We start from the raw sequence: 21894 nt of genomic DNA, 5'->3' as shown, positions 1-21894 counted from the left end.
TAGCCTGAAACTTCAAGGGAAATACAAACCCACAATAAATCTTTTCCATTTTGTAGACATCCTACACATTTCTAGGGAGACCCAGTTTTTTTTTTTTTTTTTATTTTAAAGGGGGTAAAATTAAACACAACAAAACCGAACAAAATAGGACATAAGAAAGCAATGTAAGAGATACAAATTTCAAAGCTAGATGACCTGAGATCTTCACTATCTATCATATTGTCTCTTGTTTTCTTTCAAATAGCTGTCCATGTCTTTGCCTACAGAGAATTCATACAAAACAACGTAGTATAAAACTAATCCGAACAGAATGAGGAAGGCATTTTAAGTCTTCAGAACCAGACAATAGGTAAGTCACTGATGGCTGTCGTAGTTTCTCATTCTCTTCAAAATAGCTGTCCATACGTTCATGTATATTGAAGTTCAACAAAACAAAACAGGCGGGGTGCGGAGGTTGCTTGGTTTCCTGGCACTCCAGGTCCACCATGGCGTGAGTCCCAGTAAACAGCAGTGGAGGAGCCCCAGTTTTAGACAGTAACCCCACTGGTTATAAACCAGCAAGACAATAGTTGATGTCCCAAGCACGTATTTGGTATTCTCTAAAATTACCAAAAAAGCAAGACACAATCAAACAAACCAAAAATCCAGATCCAGTAAAAATAACAAAAATCCTTATGCAAAATAAGAATGATGTATGATTAATAATTATGAGACTAAATTAGACATTGAATTTGGGACTAGGAGAACTGCAATCCCCTCTCTTCCTTCTCCTTCTATCCTCTACTGTCAGGCTCACAGCCTCAAAGTGCGCACTTCCTTTAGGTGGCCTTGCTGCTTCTTTTGCAAAATTTCCAGGCAGTAAGCATTACGGCAATTGCGTACATACAAGTGATGTGAAATATTCAGATATGGTGGGATTTAGGGTAATTTCACCATTTAGGAGGTGATCTAGCAGTCATGCTGGCCGTGATACTATTCTTTATAAAAAAAGATAACTTACTAAAAGTTTTTTCTAACAATTTTAGAAATTAAATATTTTGTAGACTCTTTAGAAGTTTGGAATTTTCATACTCCTGCAGTACAACAAAGCCTCAAGTAAATGTAACTTTGTTCTTGACAACTTCCTGAGAATTTACCGACACCACTTGAGATAAAGGGCCCTGCAAACACCAAGACACTTGAATTGCATTAGTCTCTTAAGCAAGTCTCTGTTCACTTCCTGGCCCTGTGGTTGACATATAGTACGTGCTCAGTAAATGCCTGTTGAATAAATGAGCAGAAAGCTCCATATGCGAAGCCCACTTTCTCTAAGTCAACATAGTGCCACTGAGATGGGGCACATAGAATGGAGGTTCTTAAAGGAAAGTCACCAGGCCAGCAGCATTTCATCTCCTCACCTCCTCAGAACCAGAGACTATAGATTGGGTTCAGAAAACTGTGTTCTAACAAGTCCTCTGGATCATTCTGATGCATACTGACAGTTGAGTACCACATCTTAAGAGATTCCTTTATAAAGAGGTGTTTTTCCTATTCCACATGTTAAAGCTAAAGAATCCTGCTCTTGAAATTCCTTTGCCATCTCACTGAGAAAACTTCCAAGGCTAAAACTTTATTAAATCTTTTTCCTTCCTTCCTTCCTTCCTTCCTTCCTTCCTTCCTACCTTCCTTCCTTCCTTCCTTCCTTCCTTCCTTCCTTAATTTTGGTGCTAGAGATGGAATTCAGGGCCTTCTTAACTCAATAGGATTAAAGTGTGCTCCCTGTAATGAGAGACAATCAGGCAGAGCCCCTCTCACTCTCACTCCGTGAGGCATAACCGGACAGCTGCAGGGCAGGCAGCAGGTCGCAGAGTTACACTTCGCAGTGCCTGTGTACTCCACACTCAGGAAACGTCAAGCCTCTGGCACCTAAAGTGGGTAACACACAGGTGGGAATTCCTGCCCTCCTTGTACAGTATTTCTACAGACCCAGTCACCCAGGAGAACAAGAAATGATGAAAGACAAAAATACTCAATACCTAGAAACCTCAGCCTTGTGTTGAGAGACAACATAGAACCCAGTACATGGACGAAAAGTTGCCACAATTGAAGGCCACTTTAGTCAAGGGTTGCCGGCCCCACTTCACAAGTCTCTGGCAATCTCTGCATGTTAGCCCAGTGGAATCACTGTTACTCTCATTTAGAGTAAGAAGTACACCCGAGACACTAAGAAGAAGGACTGTAATTGGTACATGCTAGTGTGAAAGATAAGTCAGAGGTTTTAGAAAGCTTCCACTCTTACATAAACTATCTCAATTCTAGATGGTGACTAAAACTGTCCTCGAGCCCAAGCCTGGAGGCTTGCTTTTAAAACATAATTCGTACCCAGTGCTCAAAACGTACACTGGATCCTCATTTCACCAAGTCTACACCCTAGAGACCCCAAATGGGGACTGGGACCAAATCCCTGGTACCACCAGAAACTCCTTAGAGCCTCAGTGTCCGGAGCCTCGATTTCAAAGCCTTCAGTTCAGCCAGGGCCCGAGGGCTACTCAGGGCACTAACAAGCCTGGACCTTCTCCACACAGCTGCCTGCTCCCCACAGTCTCCCCTGGGCACACCCCCCATCAGGAGAGGTTCTTTCTGCACCTGGTGTATTTCTGGCTTGACTTTCAGGGCTCTCAGGGCTCTTGGGGCTCCCAGGGCTCCCCAAGGTTTGGCCTTGGCTGTTTGCGTCCCTGGAAGTCACACAATAAATTGGTTCACTGTCCTTCAGACTTTGACACAGGCCGCAGCAAGATAAAAAAAAAACAAAACCCAAGTCAAAACGAGATAAAGAAATCAAGATTTTAAAACTGTACTTTTAAGAAAAACTGCAGTCATCATGTATATCTAAATTATACCAATAAACTTAATTTAAAACCATAAAAAATAAAAAACGATACAGACAAACTTGTCCTAATAAAAGGTGAATTAAATTGTTATAATTCAGCATTGGGGGCCTCAGAGGCTCAGCCTGGTGACAAAACCTTGAACCTTCCATGAGGCCACCCTGACTAGCTCTTTAAAAATGTACACATGGGCCACTCCTCATCACCTTCACTGTGCTTCCTCCTCTTTCTCCTGTCTGTCTGTCTGTCTGTCTGTCCCTCTCCCCTCACCCTCTGGGCCTACACATTGAGCTCTATCTCCCACCTTCTATTTACTCTATACTGTTGAGGCTGGCCTCAACATGCTGTCTTCCTGCCTTCGCCTCCCACTGTACTGGGATTATAGGAGTGTGCCACCATTCCTTGCTGAGATATTTTGTTTATTATGGGTGTCGTTTGTCTCCTCTGCCAGAGTATAGCATCATGGGAGCAGGAATGTGACCGTGTTGTTTACTCATGTGCGGTCTGTAGGCTGACTCTGGTCACTGGTCCCCAACAAGATGAGTAAAGGAACTCAGTGATCTCATTTAGAGGAAGAAGTTCAGAAAAGTTGTGGTCAATTTGATATTGGCACAACATCCAAGTGCATGACTGTTTTTACAGTAATTTGTTTTTATTGTAGTTTACAAAAGTATCAAACTGTTCAAATTGGAAAATAATCAATTAGAAAAAAAAAAAAAAAACCTCATCTTACAAAACAATTTGAAACATACTGGCCCAGGACAGTTACTGGAACTTAGTAATAGGTCATAATTATTTTTTAATAAATAAAGAGAAGAACAAATGCTGAAAGAATAAACGTTCACATAGTAGAATTGAGGATCAAGTCTGTATACATTCCTGTTGATCCTATTAAATAATGTAACTGGGTGGATTAGTGGCAAAGTGGTTTAAGTGCTATGCACTTCCTGGGTATGCTGCATTTCTCTCTGTGTGAGCAAAGAGTCAGTGCACAGGGTCCAGCTGGGAACAATTCCCACCCTCTGGCTAACGGGGCTGGAGACAGCCGTGTCCAAGCCCCACATGTACAGACTCTCTGCATGGCTGCTCTGAGCAGAGCTTGGGACTGGACGTTTTAGATCAATTCCCAGCCCCTCACCCACCCAGGGTCCCTCCAGAACAGTGAAGTTAGTCTAACTGCAAGTTAGGAGACAAATCTGCTGGAGGTTGCATGTGTTCTGCTTTTAAAGGTCACAGCCAGTGTGGTGATCCCCACCTGTAAGCCTAGTTCTCAGGAGGCTGAAGCAGGAAGAGTACCACCACTTGGATGCCAGCCTGGACTACACAGTAAGAGCTTCAATATACATACTTACCACAGTGCTTTTCTTTGGCCTACCAATAAAACAATGAAATAATTGGTTATTTAAAAACACAGATATAATTTGCCAAAATGTCTTTAAAAAGATGCTTCCTTGTTTCTGTAACTGATAATACCAATTTTTTTATTTTTTATTTTTGTCAATTCATTGTTGTTGCTTTCTAAGATCAGGGAAATTTGACTCAGTTGTAATGTTTTTTCCTGCCTAAACTTTCTTCCCTTTCCCCCTTGTGGTGGATTGATAACTGGTGGTCAACTTGTAATACCAACTGAACTGAATCAGCGTGGGGCTGAGGATTGTTGCCAAGATAAAAGGGAGAACTGGAGAGAAGAGTTTGGAGTGTTGCTGGTTCTCTGTGTTGTGGATGGTTCTCTTGTTGCTGTTGGCTCTTCTGGAGGAGCTTGTTGAGCTGCTTTCCTGATAGGATGTCAGCTGTTCTCATCACTGAAAGAGCTCAGGACCCTGCTGTCGCTGAGAATGGCTGTGGTTCACTTTGGGGCCGCTGATCTTTACCATGTCCTGGCTCCAGAGGGGAAGATGGTGTGCAGTTCAATCTCCAGGACAAGCTTGTCATGCTGGCTTCCTGATATGAACTCACCTGTTACTATCATTGGAGGAGCTTGGGACTCACTGTCACTGAAGATCGCTGTGGTACCTTTCAGGGGAGCCTGAGTCCTTATTTTGAGCATCACTTCTTGGTTCCAGTACAGAACCTCAGCTTGGTGGCATAGATCCTTCATTCTGCTGGCACAGACTTTCTAGCTTCCACCACTGACCCTGGGGCCTTCCTAGCATAGAGTTGTGAAACAGACTTGCATGAGTCATTGCTGTGGACTCTAGGCCTCCAGCTGGACTCATGGGGGGGCATTGTCATGGGTTCTGGGTCTTCAACTGGGCTCATGCAGGAGGTTGTCATGGGATTCAGACTCTCAGTTGGATTCTTTGGATCTTAGTTTGTGGACATATTTCCTGCATTTTTTCTTTCTTTTGTATTTGACTCTTTGAGTGACGATTATAAAATACTTCTATAAATTACATGTCCTGTCATATAATTATTTTCCTTGCAACTCTTGACTACAACACTCCCCTACCCATAACATCAGCAACAAAATGATAGCGCTTGGATTATCGTAATCTATTCCACTAGTACATATCTATTTGGGGGTGGCTAAGAGACAATTTATTTTGTTCTAGGATTATTAAAAATACACTTAAAATGCTTATTCAAGTAGAATTTTATTCCATTCTTCTTTCAATTATATTTCATCACAGTTTTGGAGACTCAAGTATTCAAAATCCCATCCGGGGATTTAGCTCAGGGGCACAAGTACCTGCCTGGCATGCACAAGATGGTGAGTTTGATCCCTGGCACAAAAAAAAATTAGAATTAAAAAATCTAAGCCTTTTTAAATTAGAATTTAAAAATCTATAGCTCAGTTGTAGATCCTAGGCAAGTGTAAAGTCCTGGGTCCCATCCTCACCAAGAATCCTTGGGAAGTAGCCCAGCAGCAGAGCAGTTACCTAACATGCACGAAGCTCTGGTTTCAATCACCAAGACTATAAAACTAAATAGAGAAAAAGAACCTAGCCTAAATTATGAGGGAAATCTATACCTGTGTATCCATGTTGCCAGAGAGTTTACAATCTACATGAAAATAACTAAAATACAAAGTATGATGAAGTACAGAAGAGCATGAACAAAGTCACGAAGGAGAGAGAGAACATTCCAGGCATATTAGGGAATAGAGGATAGCTTAGGGAGTCTGAAATATGGAAAGAGAAAGAGACATCGGTAGAAAATATTGAGAAAGGAAGATTAGGACCAGAAGAGAGAAAGCCTTGATTGTCATGTGTAGAGGCTTAGCGTGGGTGCTGGGGGTGGAGACGAGGAATTGCTTGTGCTCAGGTTATGCTTTGCAAAAGCTCCTTAGGCTCCTGTGTACAACAGAAGTTGAAAGAAAAAAAGGATGAAGGGGCACTTAGGATGCTGTTCAAGTCACCTGTAGAAAAATGGATGCATCCTGAGATCCTAATGTTAGCTGATATAAATCAGACACACAGGCTTACCTATCACATGGTTTCTCTTACACAAGAAACCCAGCATATAAATAAAGAGCAAGACAAAAGATGGGTAACAGAAAGCAGAGTGATGTATCTTCCTCAAATGGAAAGGGGACCAAGAGATAGAGGAAGGGAAAGGGGTGAAAAGAGGAATTACAATGTGTGGTGTACATGTACCAACGCCACACAAGAAATGTAAACATTGTGTACTGCAGAAGTGCACTCAAAATCAATGAATAAATAAAATGAGTTCACAACTAAAAAGGAAAAGAACATAAGGAAAAGTAACCATCACAGTGATAGTAAAAAATCGCTTCAAATGTAACGGGCAGTTGTGAAAGAAAAGTGAATATGAGCCATTTGTGTAAAGTCCTTAATAAGCTTAACATTAGAGGATATTTTCCTAAGGCCTGGAAAGATGATTTTAATCTAGCAAGTCTCTTCCCTCTTTCATAGCTGTTAATATAAAATGTAGTATATTTTTTATTCCCTTCAAATTATTCCACCAGAACTTAGTGTCGTACAGTAAAAACTTTATCTCCTGACCTACTACTTGCAGATTTGTATAGTTTTATCAATACAGTACCCACCACAGTCACTAACATGTGATGAAGTCTTTCCGTGAATCAGGCACTATACCGTGCCTTTCACTGATACTGGCACATTGAATCCTCCACACAATCCTCAGTGTATATGTGTAGGTACGGAGGCAAAGTGTTACCTCTCCTGATTAACACTGTCTAGAGGAGCACAGATTTGAATTCAGGCAGGCCTGACTGCAGAACCTGTTCCTTTAGCTACTCAGCTGTACTTCATTTTTCTTCTCAGGAATTACATGTGTGTTAAAGCAGACTGCCACAAAAAACAAAGACCACATGAGATAAACAGCAAGATGATAAATCAAAACATGCCAATAATCACATTAAATGTAAATGTGCTAAAACCCAAATTGAAAGATAGAGATGGCCTATTTGGATAGATAAAAATATCAAGCAAATTCTTGCATAATGGATTCTCCCCTGCCACACTGTCTTCCGCTAAATCCTTCTCTTAAATTGTTACTACCACTACCTCACTGTGGTCTTACTCCTCAACACTGTCTGGTTATTTTTGGCATGGTGCTTTTGGTAGGTCTATCACTCACTGCACATCACTGTAAAAGGGTCTGCTATAATTGATTCATCCTCTTGTTTCTCTAAGAGTTTAAATTCCATGTGGGCTGGACATCATAACATATTTACTCTGTATTTCCCACTTCATATTGTACTACTTTGTCATAGAAACAGACTAAGAAGAAATGTGGGGAGACTTGAGAAATGACTTGGTCTTTCAGAAAAATGAATGGTTTTGTCATTGAGTATAATATCAATACCTTAAATTGAAGGGTTTATATTCTTGGGAAAATCCACCTGATCCTAGTCTCCTCTGGTTTATGAATATTTTTATAATCAGTTTTTTTATTTCATCCTTCAGAAGTACGGATAATTATAATCATCTACAAGCCTGAAACAGATTTCTATCATACTCAGTAGTGAGGAATTTAGAATTTAGATCAGAAACACCCATTTCCCAAGGCATGTGACAAGGTAACTAACTATCTTCTTATTGAAAGAATGGCCTCGGGCTGGGGGTTTAGCTCAGTGGCATAAGCACCTACCTGGCAAGTGTGGGGTTGTGAGTTTGATCCCCAGTACCAAAAAAAAAAAAAAAAAAAAAAAAGAATGGCCTCACTGCCCAAAACACAGAACTATCTTCCAAATTCATATGCTTCTCCAAGGCTAAGATTTTGGCCTTGAGCAATCTGCTCCTCCAAATCTTTTTTACTTTTCCTTTAACAAAATAAAGTTTTAGAAGTTTCCTAATTTGAGGTTGTTACAAAAGGGAAAAGTAGGGACACTGGTATTCATTATCTTCCCTCAGAAATGTAAATTTAAGAGGCACGAGCAAGCAGTAACTTCACCTTTAATGCAAATTTGCTTCCAGTCTTTGTGGCTTCCCAAACCCAAACTTTCTGCTAACATTATATTTCATTGACTTCTGCCTTATGGACAGTCCTACACAAAGAACTCGCTAAAAAAGTACACAAACATGCAGATGGTCGAAGCAATGTTCAATTCAACTCATCCTCCTTACCAGGTTTACAAGGGGCTTCCCAGGGCCTCAGTCCTCGGAGATCTGGGGTAGCATGAACTGTCTGAAGAGACCATGCATCAGTCCCTGCAAGTGGGTGCTTAAAAAGAACCAGTAAGAAAAACATTATTTTTATCCTTTGATGAAGCAGCCTTAAATCATGGCTCCATTAAACTGAAAGGGCCCCTAAGCCCTCACTGTGAGGGGAAGAGGCTAAGTGTACTGGTCCATTTATATGCGCCCCATGTCTTCACCCAGAATTAAGTGAAGGTTCCTTCCTAAGGGCAATTAAAAGCAAAGTCTCAATACCTTTTGCTTCATTCATTTATTTCTTCCTCTGCACAAGTTAACCTAGCCCCTTCCTAAATTAATTACAGTCCCGAACAGAAAGACAGCCATATGCTGATTTTTACCTTTACTTAATTTTGATCAAGAAAGAAACAAGAAAACCTATAGGAAGGTATTAATCTACTTAACATTTCTAAGTACATCATCCAAAGGATTTTGTTTTTTTAATCTTACATATGCTCAGCAGAGTTACTGGCAAAAACTGTACATTTTCTTCATTTCATCCTTTCAACATCAAATAGTAGGCAGCAAAAATTGGATCAGACTTCAAAGCCTGCTGTGGGCTCCAAGTCACAGAGAGACGCCTCCATTTCACATATTGAATTCGAGCAGGATATCAAAGTGCTACCAAAGAACCTCGGGTCCTTACTCAGAAAGAGGCTCTACCATCTGCGGAGTGGAGTGCTCACACAGATCACCTCAGGGAGCAGCTAGCATTTATTCTCAGCAGCAAATTTCCAGGCTTTTGATTCTCCTCTTCACTGTACCTCCCTGGCTCTCTACTGAACCACAGTTCTTTAGCAGGCTGAGCTTTTGTCTCAAAGACTTCAAAATATCACTAACAGGTTCGTGTTTGGATGGCCCAGCCAGGCAGCCACAGACAGGCTTCGTGGCATGACTCGGACGGTTCTGAATGCAGAGCTTGTGGGTTCTTTGAAATAAGATGTCTGGTTACCTTATTTGCATGTCCTGCGAAGACATCACACCCTCTTGGAGAACTCTGGGCTTGTAAATGCCTAAAAAAGTAATGATAATTTTTAAAAGGCTTTAAAATGATATGATATGATATGATATGATATGATATAAACAAAAGCTTTATTTTGGATTGTTTTCCTTTAAAGAAGTATCAATATATACCCAGCTTTTTTGTTTCCAAGCAGTGCTTGGTTTCAAGGCCACTATCACTGTAAACAAATGCATATCCTGGTCACTGTGCTCCTCTGTGTTACAACACATCCACAGTGTGCCTGAGCTCCTAGGTCCCAGCAAACTGACTCTGCAAAGTTGTGGGATTGAGTTTGGGGGGCTGGGCATCATCAGACCTCCAAAACCTTTCCCGAGAAGACAGGCAAGTTAACAATGAGACTGCACAGCCTAGCCCAGCACATTCATAGCTTCATTACTCAAGAATTTAAAATGAGTTCTGTAGTCAAATGCGTGGGAATGCCATGAGGTACATAGCTTGAGAGGATTCCTAACTTCAGGAGTACACTCTTAACAATCACAAGATACATTTATGGAACTCTCACGTGGGAACACGAGCTGACACAGGGTGTTCTAAAGTCATCAGACCATGAAATTTAAAGTGATAAGCAATTACCATCTGGTGAAATATTAATTTTCCATGGAACAAAGTTTGGAAAAATCAATTGTGCTTGATCAAACATGTAATTATAACACACAATAAAAATAACAGCTTCTTTGATGATGCCTTTCAGATGGAGCCCAGCAGAGAGGAAAGGAAAAGGTGAGCTGCTTCGATGTCCGTGGCCACACATGCATGCACACATGCACATGTACATGTGCCTGCAAACCACACACACGTGCACATACTACACATAGCCACACTCACATATATACAAGAAAAGAAAAACCATGTGACTAGATAATTACTCTGTAGTATCCTGCATTCTCACCTTTCTCATGTATACAAAGAAGCAATTAAGTTATACCTGAATTGCCTTCTAGTCCTACATTGATTATCTTATTTTTTACTTAAACTGACAAATTCATTTCACTATTTTTGTTGTTATTGTTGTTGTTGTTGTTGTTACTGGGGATTGAACTCATGACATTCCTTTGCCAACCTAGTGCTTGTGCTGCTGAGCTTTAGCTGATGCTTAGAGACTGAGGAACATCTCTGGGGGCATCACAGCTCATTTAACTATTTGTAAGCCACTTGTGGATATTATCTTCAAAATGTATCTATGTATAATAGATTATAAGCAATATTCCTATTAAACTATCACATCAATACCTGGGAGGAAAGGATTATAATAAGACATTTAATTGAGTGCATATTTATCATGTCTCCCACAATGGAAAGTAAGCTCTATGAATCAGGGGCTGAGATTGCTTTATTTCACATTCTGTATCAGCATCTCGCCAAATGCCTCATACTGAATAAGTGCTCAATAAATATTAGACAATTTCAGTGGACCCCCAAGATATGAGGTTATCTATATGACTATTCTTAAAATTAAAATTAATCACCTGGTAGTAATATAGCACTTCATATTTTTTAAAAATGCTTTTAAGTATGTTGTGAGAGCCTCATATCATTTGAGCCACTACATAGATGAAGAAACTGAGGTTCAGACGGGTTAAGGAATTTTCCCAGGTACCATGACAAATACCAGGTAGAGGTAAGAAATTGATCCATGTTCTTCTGGTTCCACATCCTCTGAACTGTGATGCCCCCAGAGATGTTCCTCAATCTCTAAGCATCAGTCCAAGGGACTCACTTCTGTCCAGCCTAAACAAGTCCCAACGGCTATAGGACACTTATAGATTAGGTGCATTCCAAGCTGTACTGAGAGACCTGGTATCTTAGTTACTTTTCTCTCACTTCTGGGACAAAATATATAAAGTTCAGAATTAAGGAAGGAAAGCTTTATTTAGCTTTCAGTTTGTAGAAGTTTAAGTATGTAATCAGCTGTTGCCAAGACAGGGTGGCACATAGCAGAAGGCAACAGTTCTTGACAATGAAAGACAGCAAAAGCAACAAGAGCAAAAGGGGAGGACAGAAAGAGCAAGCCTCTTTTCCTTCCTTATATTTATGCAGGCTGTCTGCCTCAGGATGGGTGTAGCAGTCACATCCATAATCCCAGCATTGGGCTAAGAATCAATCAAACTCTAGAAGCCTGCACCCATGATGGCATGAGGCTTTGAGGGGACATCTAGACACAAACCATAACATCCGGCAAACTTTGGGGGAAAACCAAGGAAGAGACTTTGGCTATTCATTTACTACCCACTCTGCAAATCCTGCCTTTTCTTTCCCTTAAATTTGAACCTTTTGAGTACTCTACTTTATTTTTTTGAGATAGCGTCTCGCTCTGCAGTTCAGGCTGGCCTTGAGTTCAATTTATAGCCCAGGCTGGTCTCGAATTTGCAACCATCCTCCCACCTCCGCCTCCTGAATGCTGGGATTACAGACGTGAGCTACCACGTCCTGAGTACTCTACTTTAAGACCCAAGGATGCCTTCTAACTCTTCCTGTGGAATGGCACCCACCTGTCTCTCTCATTTAAGACTTTGAAAGGATCTGCGGCAGCTCAGTACAATGTTTATATGTGTTTCTTCGTTTGAAAAGGCAAGCTGTACTATGGTGGTAAGGGAATAGTGCCCATAGGCAAATAGGTTGGACAATATTTTGTTACACAAAGTTAAGCAGAATTCTTTCCTGAGAAGCTTTCCAGAATCATGATATCAATAAAACTCCAAGAAAGGAAAAGAATGGGGAACCATTGCTAGACATTAACAGCTGCCCCTTTTCCTGTGGAGAACCCTGAAGGACTCTTGGTTCTTAGAACACAACTTGGGAAACACTGACCTGAGAAGTTCTTTTCACAACAAATTTCAATTTGCTTTTTAAAAAATAGTACAAGTCAACTTTCATGGAAAATCTAACTATCTCAAATTCCTTTTCAGTGATTTCATTAGGCTCTTCCACCATGCACACATAAACAAGAAGGTTAGCAAGTGGATAATGCTCTGCAATCCATCACCAACCAAACAGGAAAAGCATCACAATGAAAAGAGCATAAAGTATATGCAAACTTATTCTATGTAATATAACCAAAAGGATATGGATTGATTCTGGATTTATTTTATTGTTGTTTTGCTTGTTTGGTGGGGGCAGTCTACCATTAAGCTGCCTTCCCAACCTCTCCTCTGCCCCCCACCCCACTTCTCCCTTTTTGAGACAAGGTCTCGTTAAAGTTTTGATCTTGTGGGACTTTATCTTACAGTCCTGTTGCTTCACCCACTGAAAGTACTAGGATTACAGGTGTGCACCACCGTACCCAGCTAGTGGATTCTGTTTTTATGCTCATTTTTACAGATGAGGGAGTTAAGGATCAAGAAGATTATGACTTGCCTCATACCATAACTGGTAAGTAGTATAGCATAAGTCCTACTCACTCTGGAAAAAGAAATACTAAGGGGAAATTATGGATTCAGGTAAGGATTTTCAATTGCTGATAAGACCATTAGACAAATGACTGATGGAGACCAAGACCATATGGTGCCAAAGTTCTACCATACAGATGCGTCTTTTCAGGGCACAAGAAGAACAATGCACATGGGATACATCAGAAGGTCACCATTTTATTCCAGTGTGAATCTCAGTACCACTAATGCCAAGACAATATTGTCTCAGGAGGTGAGACACCATGAAGTGGTCAACACTATTCAGTATGCGTTTTTTTCCCCTTTCAGTCAAAACATTTAACCTGGATCTAATTGAAACTTTAAATCTATCTTGCAGTTTATACAAAACATGGAGCACAGAAGGACACAAGGAAGCAAGCATACAAACACAGAAAAGCAGCCAGTTTAGGGAGTATTCTGCCCAATCTCTTAAAAAATAAGTGTCATGAAAACCTGGACTAGGATACAGTAATTTTACATAAATTAACACTCACAGTAGATCCTTGCTTAGACAAAGAAGTACAAAGGATTCCTAGGATAATGGGGACAATTTGACCATATATTAATATTAGAAAAAAATTAGGACATTATTCATTATTAAATTGTGATACTATTTTTCAACCTGCTGGAAATTTAAAAATAAGTGTCCTCAGACTATATTAGGAATATGCTAAGGGGCCAAAGCAGTGAATCTGGTTATCAAAGGGTGGTGAACGGGACCTAGTTCCAGAACTCGCTGGTCTCTCAGAAGCAGAACTAACATCCCAAGCAGATGCAGGGCTCAGCTGCTCCACTCAAGTCTCTGTGCTCAACTGTGCACTGTAGGGGAAAAAGAAACTCTCACTGTTAGAAGCCTTCTGCTGGGCATCGGCCCTGAAAAAGCCCCCAAAGAAAACTCACATTTAATTCTCTCTTAAACCCCAAACCCCTTGTGACTGGATGACGAGCCGGGAGGAAGCTGGCTCCTGAGAAGCTGGCTGCTGGGAAGGTTCAACCTCTTGCCTCTTCCACAGCAAAGATCACGAGGCCAGCTGGCTCTGTCACGCCATGCTGGCGACATTAGGTGAAGCCACCATGGTCCAGGGACTAGAATTCAGTTTTGCGGGCTCTAAAATTAAATATTTCCATTCATTGAAGGATGATGATTTTGAGGGAAGCAGATCTGTACTAAGCAAACACAGAAGAGTCATACTGTACAAGTAGAATGCCAGCATGTGATTCTGCAAGGAGTAGTGTGCTCTGGATTGTACTTGTTCCCTTACTGATTGGTTTTGATATACTTGGGAGAGCGCATTACAGAATAGATTTAGACCCTTCGCGGATCTATCTGATCTGTCAGAGTTTTCTAGTATCTGGCTTTTTCCCACTTTGGAGTTAGATTCAGTAACTTTTTTCCTAGGTGAGAGTGGAGGCAAACCAGCTGCCTGCTGATTCTCCATTTTCTTAGCTCCCTTAAATTACATCTTCTGTGTACTTTTTATTAATTTTAAGCTTCTTAAGATTGTCTTATCTTTTATCAGTTACAATGGCTTTTAGATGAACTGAGAAATCCATTAGTGTTTCACACTTGAAAGCATATTCTAATTTCAAAACAGGATAGGTTGCAGCTCATTCATTGTTGGTTGATTTTTGTTAGATTCCCGCTGTCTCTAAATTTGGGAGCATTTTTCAATACAAACTCACATTCAGTGCCCTGGAAAAAAGACTAATCAGCATAACCATGCAAATTTGTTCCTGCTTCTTTGAAATCCTTGAATAAGAATCTTTTGTACATGGAGCTGTAAGAGGTCAATTTTTTGCTCCCAAGAAGCAGCAGCTAGGCCACCATATACAGAAGATAAACTCGGATCAGGATAGTTGAACAGTGTAGAGCCCCATGGCCTTGAGAGATGCAAGTTTCAGGTAAGCAAGTCATATAACTTTCCTTATGGAAGTTATTACCAGACAAGATAAGAGAAAACACAAATATCTTCAGAATTGGGTTCAATACATTCACACCCTGAAGGTAAATTGAGACATTTAAGAAATGACATCAAGGGAGAAGACACTGTCCTTTGTTAAGATCCCCTGTTGAGCACTAACAGAATGTTCCCGTGAAGTGGCCATAGGTGGAGCCACATACCTGACACAGAATCCGAACTTTCTAAGGAATACAGGTTTAAAGAGGGAAAACACCAGATCTGTCATTATGTTCTGTCCCTATTGCCACCGCAAGGGTGCTATAAGCACTGTCCCTCATATGCATATTCTTTGTACTACTTCTATTTATTTAAGTAGCTTTGAAGACATAAGGAAGTGCATAGTATTAAGATGCTTTTAGAAGACTGCGAATTATCGCATTAAGTTCAAAGGCACCCAAAATATGTATGTTAGGGAATCTTTTCTACAAAAAATTAGAAAGCTAGAATTTCTAGGATTTTTTTTTGGTACCCCATTCACTATCACCACCACCCCACCACCACTGTACACACACACACACACACACACACACACACACACACACTCTAGGCAGAGCTGGTGGCCCTTGGTGTAGTCACAGGAGTTACTCTGTGTGGTTTGTAGCCATTCATCTTGGGAGCTTTATGAATCTTTATCAGGGGAGGAGCCCCAAACAAGAGCAAGCACCAGAAGCCACTTGGCTTTGGAAGTATGGACCTCTTCTGTTGCTGTGTTCATTACTTTTCTCTTCTCCTCCCCCCACCCCAGCTGTAGAACATTCTCCAAATTCCCAAGTTATCTGAATATTCACCAATAGCTAGGTGATGAAAATGTCAAAAGCTTGCCTTCTTTTTCTGATTAAAAATTATTATTTGCAGTACTGAGGATTGAACTCAAGTAGCACTGAGCTATATCCCCAGACCTTAATTTCATTTTCTATTTTGAAACAGATCCTCAGTAAGTTGCTCTGATTAGCCTTGAATGTTAGACTCTTCTGCATCAGCTTCCTGAGTAGCTGGGAGTATTCCATCATGCCTGGAAATCTAAAGAATTATTTATGTTGAAAATAGCACACATTCATTATTGTATTGTATGACATACAGATATTCAAGGAGAAAAAAATACAAATTAGGGATAATCCCATGTCAGCTTTAATCTGTATCTTGATGAAACATGTAATACACATTTTTAAAAACAATTGCCAACTAGAGATTTAGCTCAGCAGTATAAGTGCTTGTCTGACAAGTGTGAAGTCATGAGTTCAATCCCCAGTACCTAAATAAATAAAATAAAAGTAACAGCCAATGTCTTATTTCCTCTTTATCCTTCTTTTTCTAACTATACGCATCTTTTCATATATCTGTGAACGTATAATTAACACACATGCAAGCATACATGTTTATAACCATGTAGTGTACCACTGAGTGATTATCATAAGTGATTTAACGAATCAATTATTTTCAATATTTAAATTGTTCCCAAGCTTTCCACAGTAGAAAGAAGAAATCATTAAATATTCAATGCATATAATTATGAATATTCATCTAGTTATTTCACTAGGATAAATTTTAGAGGTAAAGCTGTTGGGTCAAAGGGTGATAAAATCTTTTTCCTGTTTTAAAGTTTTGAATTATATCATCAAATTGTTCTCTAGAAAAACAACAGAAATTAACATGCACAAAGTAAGAAAGAACATATTTTCCAAAATATCACCAGTACTGGGTATTATAAGTCTTTTTAATCTTTGACCAAAAATCTCTTTATGATTTTAATTGGTGTTTCTGGATTTCTAAAAGTATTTCTGGGCTTTATCATAGGATGTCAAAAGAATACAACATGAATAGGAAAAGAGAAACCAATAATAGTGTGAAATAACTTTATCATTATTACAGAAAGAAGGAAAAGAGGAATGATCCTCAGTTTTTGTATTCTTTTTTCTCAGTAGTTTTGGATACTTGATACCTTTTGTAACAATTTTGAATGTATATCCTGTGTCATACCTCAATCAGTGTTGCTCCTGAATGAGTTGAATATGGAAGTTGTATTTAAATATATGGATAGTTGTTTGCCCTAAAACACAGTTATCTTCAGTTTTAGAACATGGTTCAAAGACAACTACAAAGGTTGACAGGTGATTCAGCCTGCCATTGCTCTAAGTTAGTGCTAGTTAGATTTACGGATTTAAGCTAATTTCCCGAGTCCCAGTGAACCCTTTAAGCCTGATTATATTTGTTTGCCTCACTGATTCTCCCCAGCGGAGAGCCCAGGCTTAATTTGCCAGTCTTGCCTTCTCATTTCTTTTCTTTGCCCCCCTCCTTCAGTATTTTATTGCAGGCAGCTGTGGCTGTGTGGGAGTGTGAGGGAGGAGCCAGGAACCCTCATCTGAAACAGAGGGAACTCTTTGAGTTCCTGGCTTTGGGTTGGGAAGGAGGAGGTAGCAGCACTGAAAGGCATGGTGACCAGTGAGAAGGACCACTGAGACAGCTCCCTCTGAAAGAAGACAGTTTGTTTCCATTTTTGTTCACCTTCCTGCTTCCGTGTATGGATATGTACAGAGCTGGCTAGAGAAACGCTCTGTCCTCTCAATTGGTTTGAAGCAATGCAAATGGGTCCAGCCAGGGTGCCAATGTGCAGCCTTCAAAGCGAAGCAGCAGGTCTGTGGTGCCCACCTATAGCTCCCTACTAAGCACGAGCCAGGCTCAGAGATGCCATGCTGTGGTGGGACTGAGCTTTGAGAAAGAGGCAGTGAAGTTCCAAGGCACTGAAGCCTAGATATCAGAGCTGAAGCAGCTGACCCAGAACATAAGATACTTCCTCAAACTGCGTTATGGAGGTTCCTCCAGACTTAGAGGCTACCGATTACTGGAATCCCATCCCATACTCTTCCTGCATACCTCTCTGCATGCTGCAGAGCCGCACTGAGCCTCCTACCTAGCCCGGCTCACAGCACTGGCATACTTCCCACATTCTCACAGTCACTCAGCCCGGTCACTCCCCTCTGCACAAATTAATAAAACCTGGGTTGGGCCTTTGCTCCAGTTAGCCATTGTTCTGATTGGACTTAGGACCCCCTTGGCTCCCCACAACTGCAGATCTGTCTTTGCCTCTTTATTCTTGCCATGGGTTGCACTAGAAGTGGTAGATTGGAATTCACCTGTGAGAATTCCAATAACTTTTCTCTGGGATTACAATTTATAAACTCCTCCAGACAGTGACAAGGTCTGGGCGGGCTTTTATAGCCAGGAGGCATGCAGGGCTGTGGGATGAGGCTGGTGCAGCCACAACAGTGTGGCCTATGGCTTCGGGTGGGACTGGCAGACAGCCCTGGGGGTGCAATGGGAGCAGCTTCCCCATGCCAGGTACTGCACTGAGGACTTGGCTGGACCATTTCACGTTATCTCACAGCACTGCTGGTGACAGAAGTGTACCAAGTGTCCCCACTTCATATACCAGGAAATGGAAGCTTGGGCTGTGAGTATCCTGCACAGGTCATGCCCAGGTACAAACAGATCCAGCTGAGTGTGAATCTGTGGTCTCCAATACTTTTTTTTTTTTTTAATGCAATTGAACCCAGGGCCTTCACATTGAGTTATATTTCCAGCTCCTTCTTGTTATTTTTTTATTCTGACCTGGCTACATTGCTCAGGCTGGATTTATACTTATAATCCTCCTGCCTCAGCCTCCCAGAGTGCTAGGATTACAGGCAAGCACCACCATTCCCAGTTTGGGTTGTTTTTTGTTTCTTTGCTTTTTTCTCAGCCTCTGAGTTGGTCATCAGCTGGGCTAAACACCTTTCACTCTCCAGGGTCCAGGGTACCTGCTGGGAGGCCCCAGTTGGCAGGCTGCAAATCTCTGCATACATCAGGTGATCAACAAGTGTCTCTGTCAAAGAAGCTCATCGTAAAGTATGCTTTGTGCCCAAAAATATGGAATGCTTCACAAATTTGTGTGTCATCCTTGCACAGGGGCCATGCTAATTTTCTCTATATCATTCCGATTTTAGTATATGTACTACTGAAACGAGCACTGTCTTGTTTTGTTTTGAGATAGGTACTTTCTGTGTAGGCCAAGCTACCCTGAATTGACACGTAGTCCATACTGGCCTAGACCTCAAGATTCTCCTGCCTCAGGTTCCCAGGTGGTAGCATGGTCAGAGCCACAATTCCTGTCATTCAGCTATTTTCTTACTCTTTACACTCAGTCACACAACCATATTTTGGATCCTAACAAATGACACCTGGAGCAAGCAGCATTTAATTCTAGAAAATATCCAGCAAACAGATGAAATGAAGTCCGTTATAGCTGGAGATTCCTTGACTCCTGCCCTGGCCTTTTGCCTGCCTTGGGTCTAGGGACCAATGTGAAGATGTACACACTGTATCACACTCCGGGCTCTACTTCAGTGGCCTTTTGGAAATTCTAAAAGCAGTGTATGTCACATGGTCAGCTTAAGCTCCTCTACAGTGCCGAGCTATCATGCGTTCATCTCAGAAACACCATTAAATTTGTCTCCTACTGCTCCAGGCACTGGGGCTAGAGCACTGAATGGGAAGCCCTTGCAGTCTGCTGCTGAGAACCCGCATTCTGGTAGCAGACAGTAATTGAAACAAGGAGACAGAACGTAGCATCCTGGACAGAGTAAACTCTAAGCAGCTGAAAGCAGAGAAAAGAAGATAGAAGGTGCTAAGGGCAGCGCAGCAGTTTTAGCTTGAGTGGCTGCAGAGAGTAAAGACCTTAATAAACAAGCAGGGGTGAGTGTCTTTGAATATGTTGTCAAAGATCCTAAAGAGAAAAAATTCTGTTTTGGGGTGTGGAGGTCAGGAGAGTGCTGTCAACATTTGCATAGGGTTAACAGCGCGAGGCGGACATGCATCATGCAAGCCATACATGGATTCAGGCGATTTGATTCCAAATCACCTGGGCTCCAACTGCCAGAAGAAACCAAGATGCTCAGCTGATTGTGAGTTTCAGATAAGCAACAGAGAATTCTTCAGTATAAGTAGCTTCAAATACTTCATGAGAGATACATATATGAAAAAGATTATTTGTGTAATCTCTGCCAAATAGAGGGACTCTAACTTGCACCAGCACCTCCATACTTCATCAGCAAAATAGAGAGGAAAAATTTGGTCGACCTCGGAGAAAACGATCACATTGTATTTTCAGGCAGAACACATAATTAAAACAATAGAATTCAAAAAGGAGTGTGTGTGTGTGTGTATGTGTGTGTGTGTGTGTGTGTGTGTGTGTGTGTAAATTCAGTAGTAGAGTGCTTGCAAAGCCCTAGGTTTGATCCCCAGCACACACAAGACAACAGAGGATGGGGAGGGGAATGGAAGAGGGGTATGTGGGTCAGAAGTTAGAAATACAACACAAACTTAACAAAGTACAATGCTTATTGTTTAAGATTTTGCACTTCTGAAAGACAAATCCCTAAACACAGAAACTTCAAAGGAGAATGATAATGATGAGGTATCCTAGCAGCTCCATTCCTGCAACCTCTGCCTTTCCTCTGGGTGGGGTCTTACAGTAACTTGTGGGTTGAGCTACTTTTGAGTTACAATTTTAGCACTTTAAAGACTGAAGTAGGCCAGAGCATAGCCTTGTGGAAAGGAAACTTCAGAGACTGTTTACCATGCCATCTTTTCCATGCCTTCACCGGGGAAACTGAGGCTCGGAGGGGTGATGTGTCTTGCCTGAATGAGTCAGAGACAGACGGGTCTAACATCCAAGTTCTTCGGGTGCTATTCTTTGCACCACCTCACCTGCATAGGATCGTATGGCACAAAGCCTTCCTCCTTTAGTCTGAAAACAGTTTTGGGAAAGAGAAGTGCTGAAATGAAGGATGTGATGTGCTCAGCCCTCAACGATGGGGTCAAAGACGGTGGAGTGGAGACAGCTTGGAGTGGAAAGCCTCAACAAGACTGTGTGGAGTGGGAGGTGACTACTGACAATGTCTCAGCAGAGAAGCCTGAGGACAGACACCAACCAGGGCAAAGATGACGTGGACCCATATCTAGATACGGGCGAAGAAGGATCCAGAATCAAAGAGACTGGCTAGTAAATTGCTCTGTTTAAAGGACTGACTTGACTTTGTATTGTAATTTTTAATTTTGATTTAATCTATGTTTACAACAAAGATACAAGAAGAGTACAAGGAAGTCTATATGTTCCTCGGCAGCAACTCCAAGAGTAACATTTTAAGTATTTGCTTTGCCTCTCTGTCTTTTTGTAGGTCCTGATATACATGTCCATCTATACACAAAGACACATGTTTTTCTGAACCATTGGAGACTCATTTGAAAACCTGACACTCTTTTATTCCTAACATCCTTCAATATCTGTTTCTTAAAAGAAAAGACCTTCTCCTTACATGACCAGAAAACAAAATCAAGGATTAATAGCATCAATATATGGATTGCATTCAGATTTTACAAATGTCTCAATACTGTCTTCTAAAGCAAAAGAAAGCCTGTATCACACATTGCAATCAATTGTCATTGTCATCATGTTCCTGTAGTCTCTTTTCATCTGGGGTAGTTTGTCCAACTTCCTCTTTGTTTCATTTTGAAGCCCTTAGGCCAGTTATTTTGTCAAAGACCCTTCTGTTGGGGTTTGCGTGCTGTTTCCTCATGATTAAATTCAGATCACGCACATTTGGCAGGAAACCCGCAGAACTGATATCTTTTTCTCAGTGCCTCATATCAGGAGCCACGCTGTCAGTTGCTCAATTACGGGTGATGCTGACTGCCTGTCAGCACTTGGTCCGGGTGCTTTCTGCCAGGTTTCCCCACCACCTTCCTTAACAGGTTTCTTACGAAGATTCACTGCAAAACCCTGCAAATGTTGGCTTGTGACACCTTCACCTTTCACCCCCTAGTTAGCTAACATTCATTCATGATTCTCACTTGCAACAATTGTTATTTTGGCAGTTGCCGAACAGTGATTTTTCTGTTTCCATCATTTCAAATACTTTATTATTTCACATTTAATTGTGAAGAACTTTCTTCCTTCTTTTCTTCCATCAATGTGGATTC

The 21894-nt window shown here is 41.1% G+C and overlaps 1 protein-coding gene and 1 non-coding gene across 4 annotated transcripts in view; both read right to left on the bottom strand.

Annotated features, from left to right (window-relative positions):
• The window catches only part of Myo3b (myosin IIIB), a 448610-nt gene that overhangs the window by 80371 nt on the left and 346345 nt on the right, over positions 1–21894 (bottom strand). For all 3 annotated transcript variants that reach the window (XM_063259246.1, XM_063259248.1, XM_063259247.1), the window contains exons 30-31: positions 9441–9501; positions 8420–8516 (exon numbers count right to left, since the gene is read on the bottom strand). In XM_063259246.1, the coding sequence (XP_063115316.1) occupies positions 8420–8516; positions 9441–9501 (158 nt within the window). The remainder of the gene's footprint in view (positions 1–8419; positions 8517–9440; positions 9502–21894) is intronic.
• Positions 18778–18884, bottom strand: LOC111754212 (U6 spliceosomal RNA). The gene has a single exon (XR_002788918.1). It is a non-coding gene; the product is annotated as a U6 spliceosomal RNA (small nuclear RNA).

Source organism: Cavia porcellus, unplaced genomic scaffold (genome assembly GCF_034190915.1).
Source record: "Cavia porcellus strain 051 isolate PalLab524CR breed Dunkin Hartley unplaced genomic scaffold, mCavPor4.1 scaffold_12, whole genome shotgun sequence".
Lineage (NCBI taxonomy): Eukaryota > Metazoa > Chordata > Mammalia > Rodentia > Caviidae > Cavia > Cavia porcellus.
This window is presented reverse-complemented; position numbering and strand designations above follow the sequence as displayed.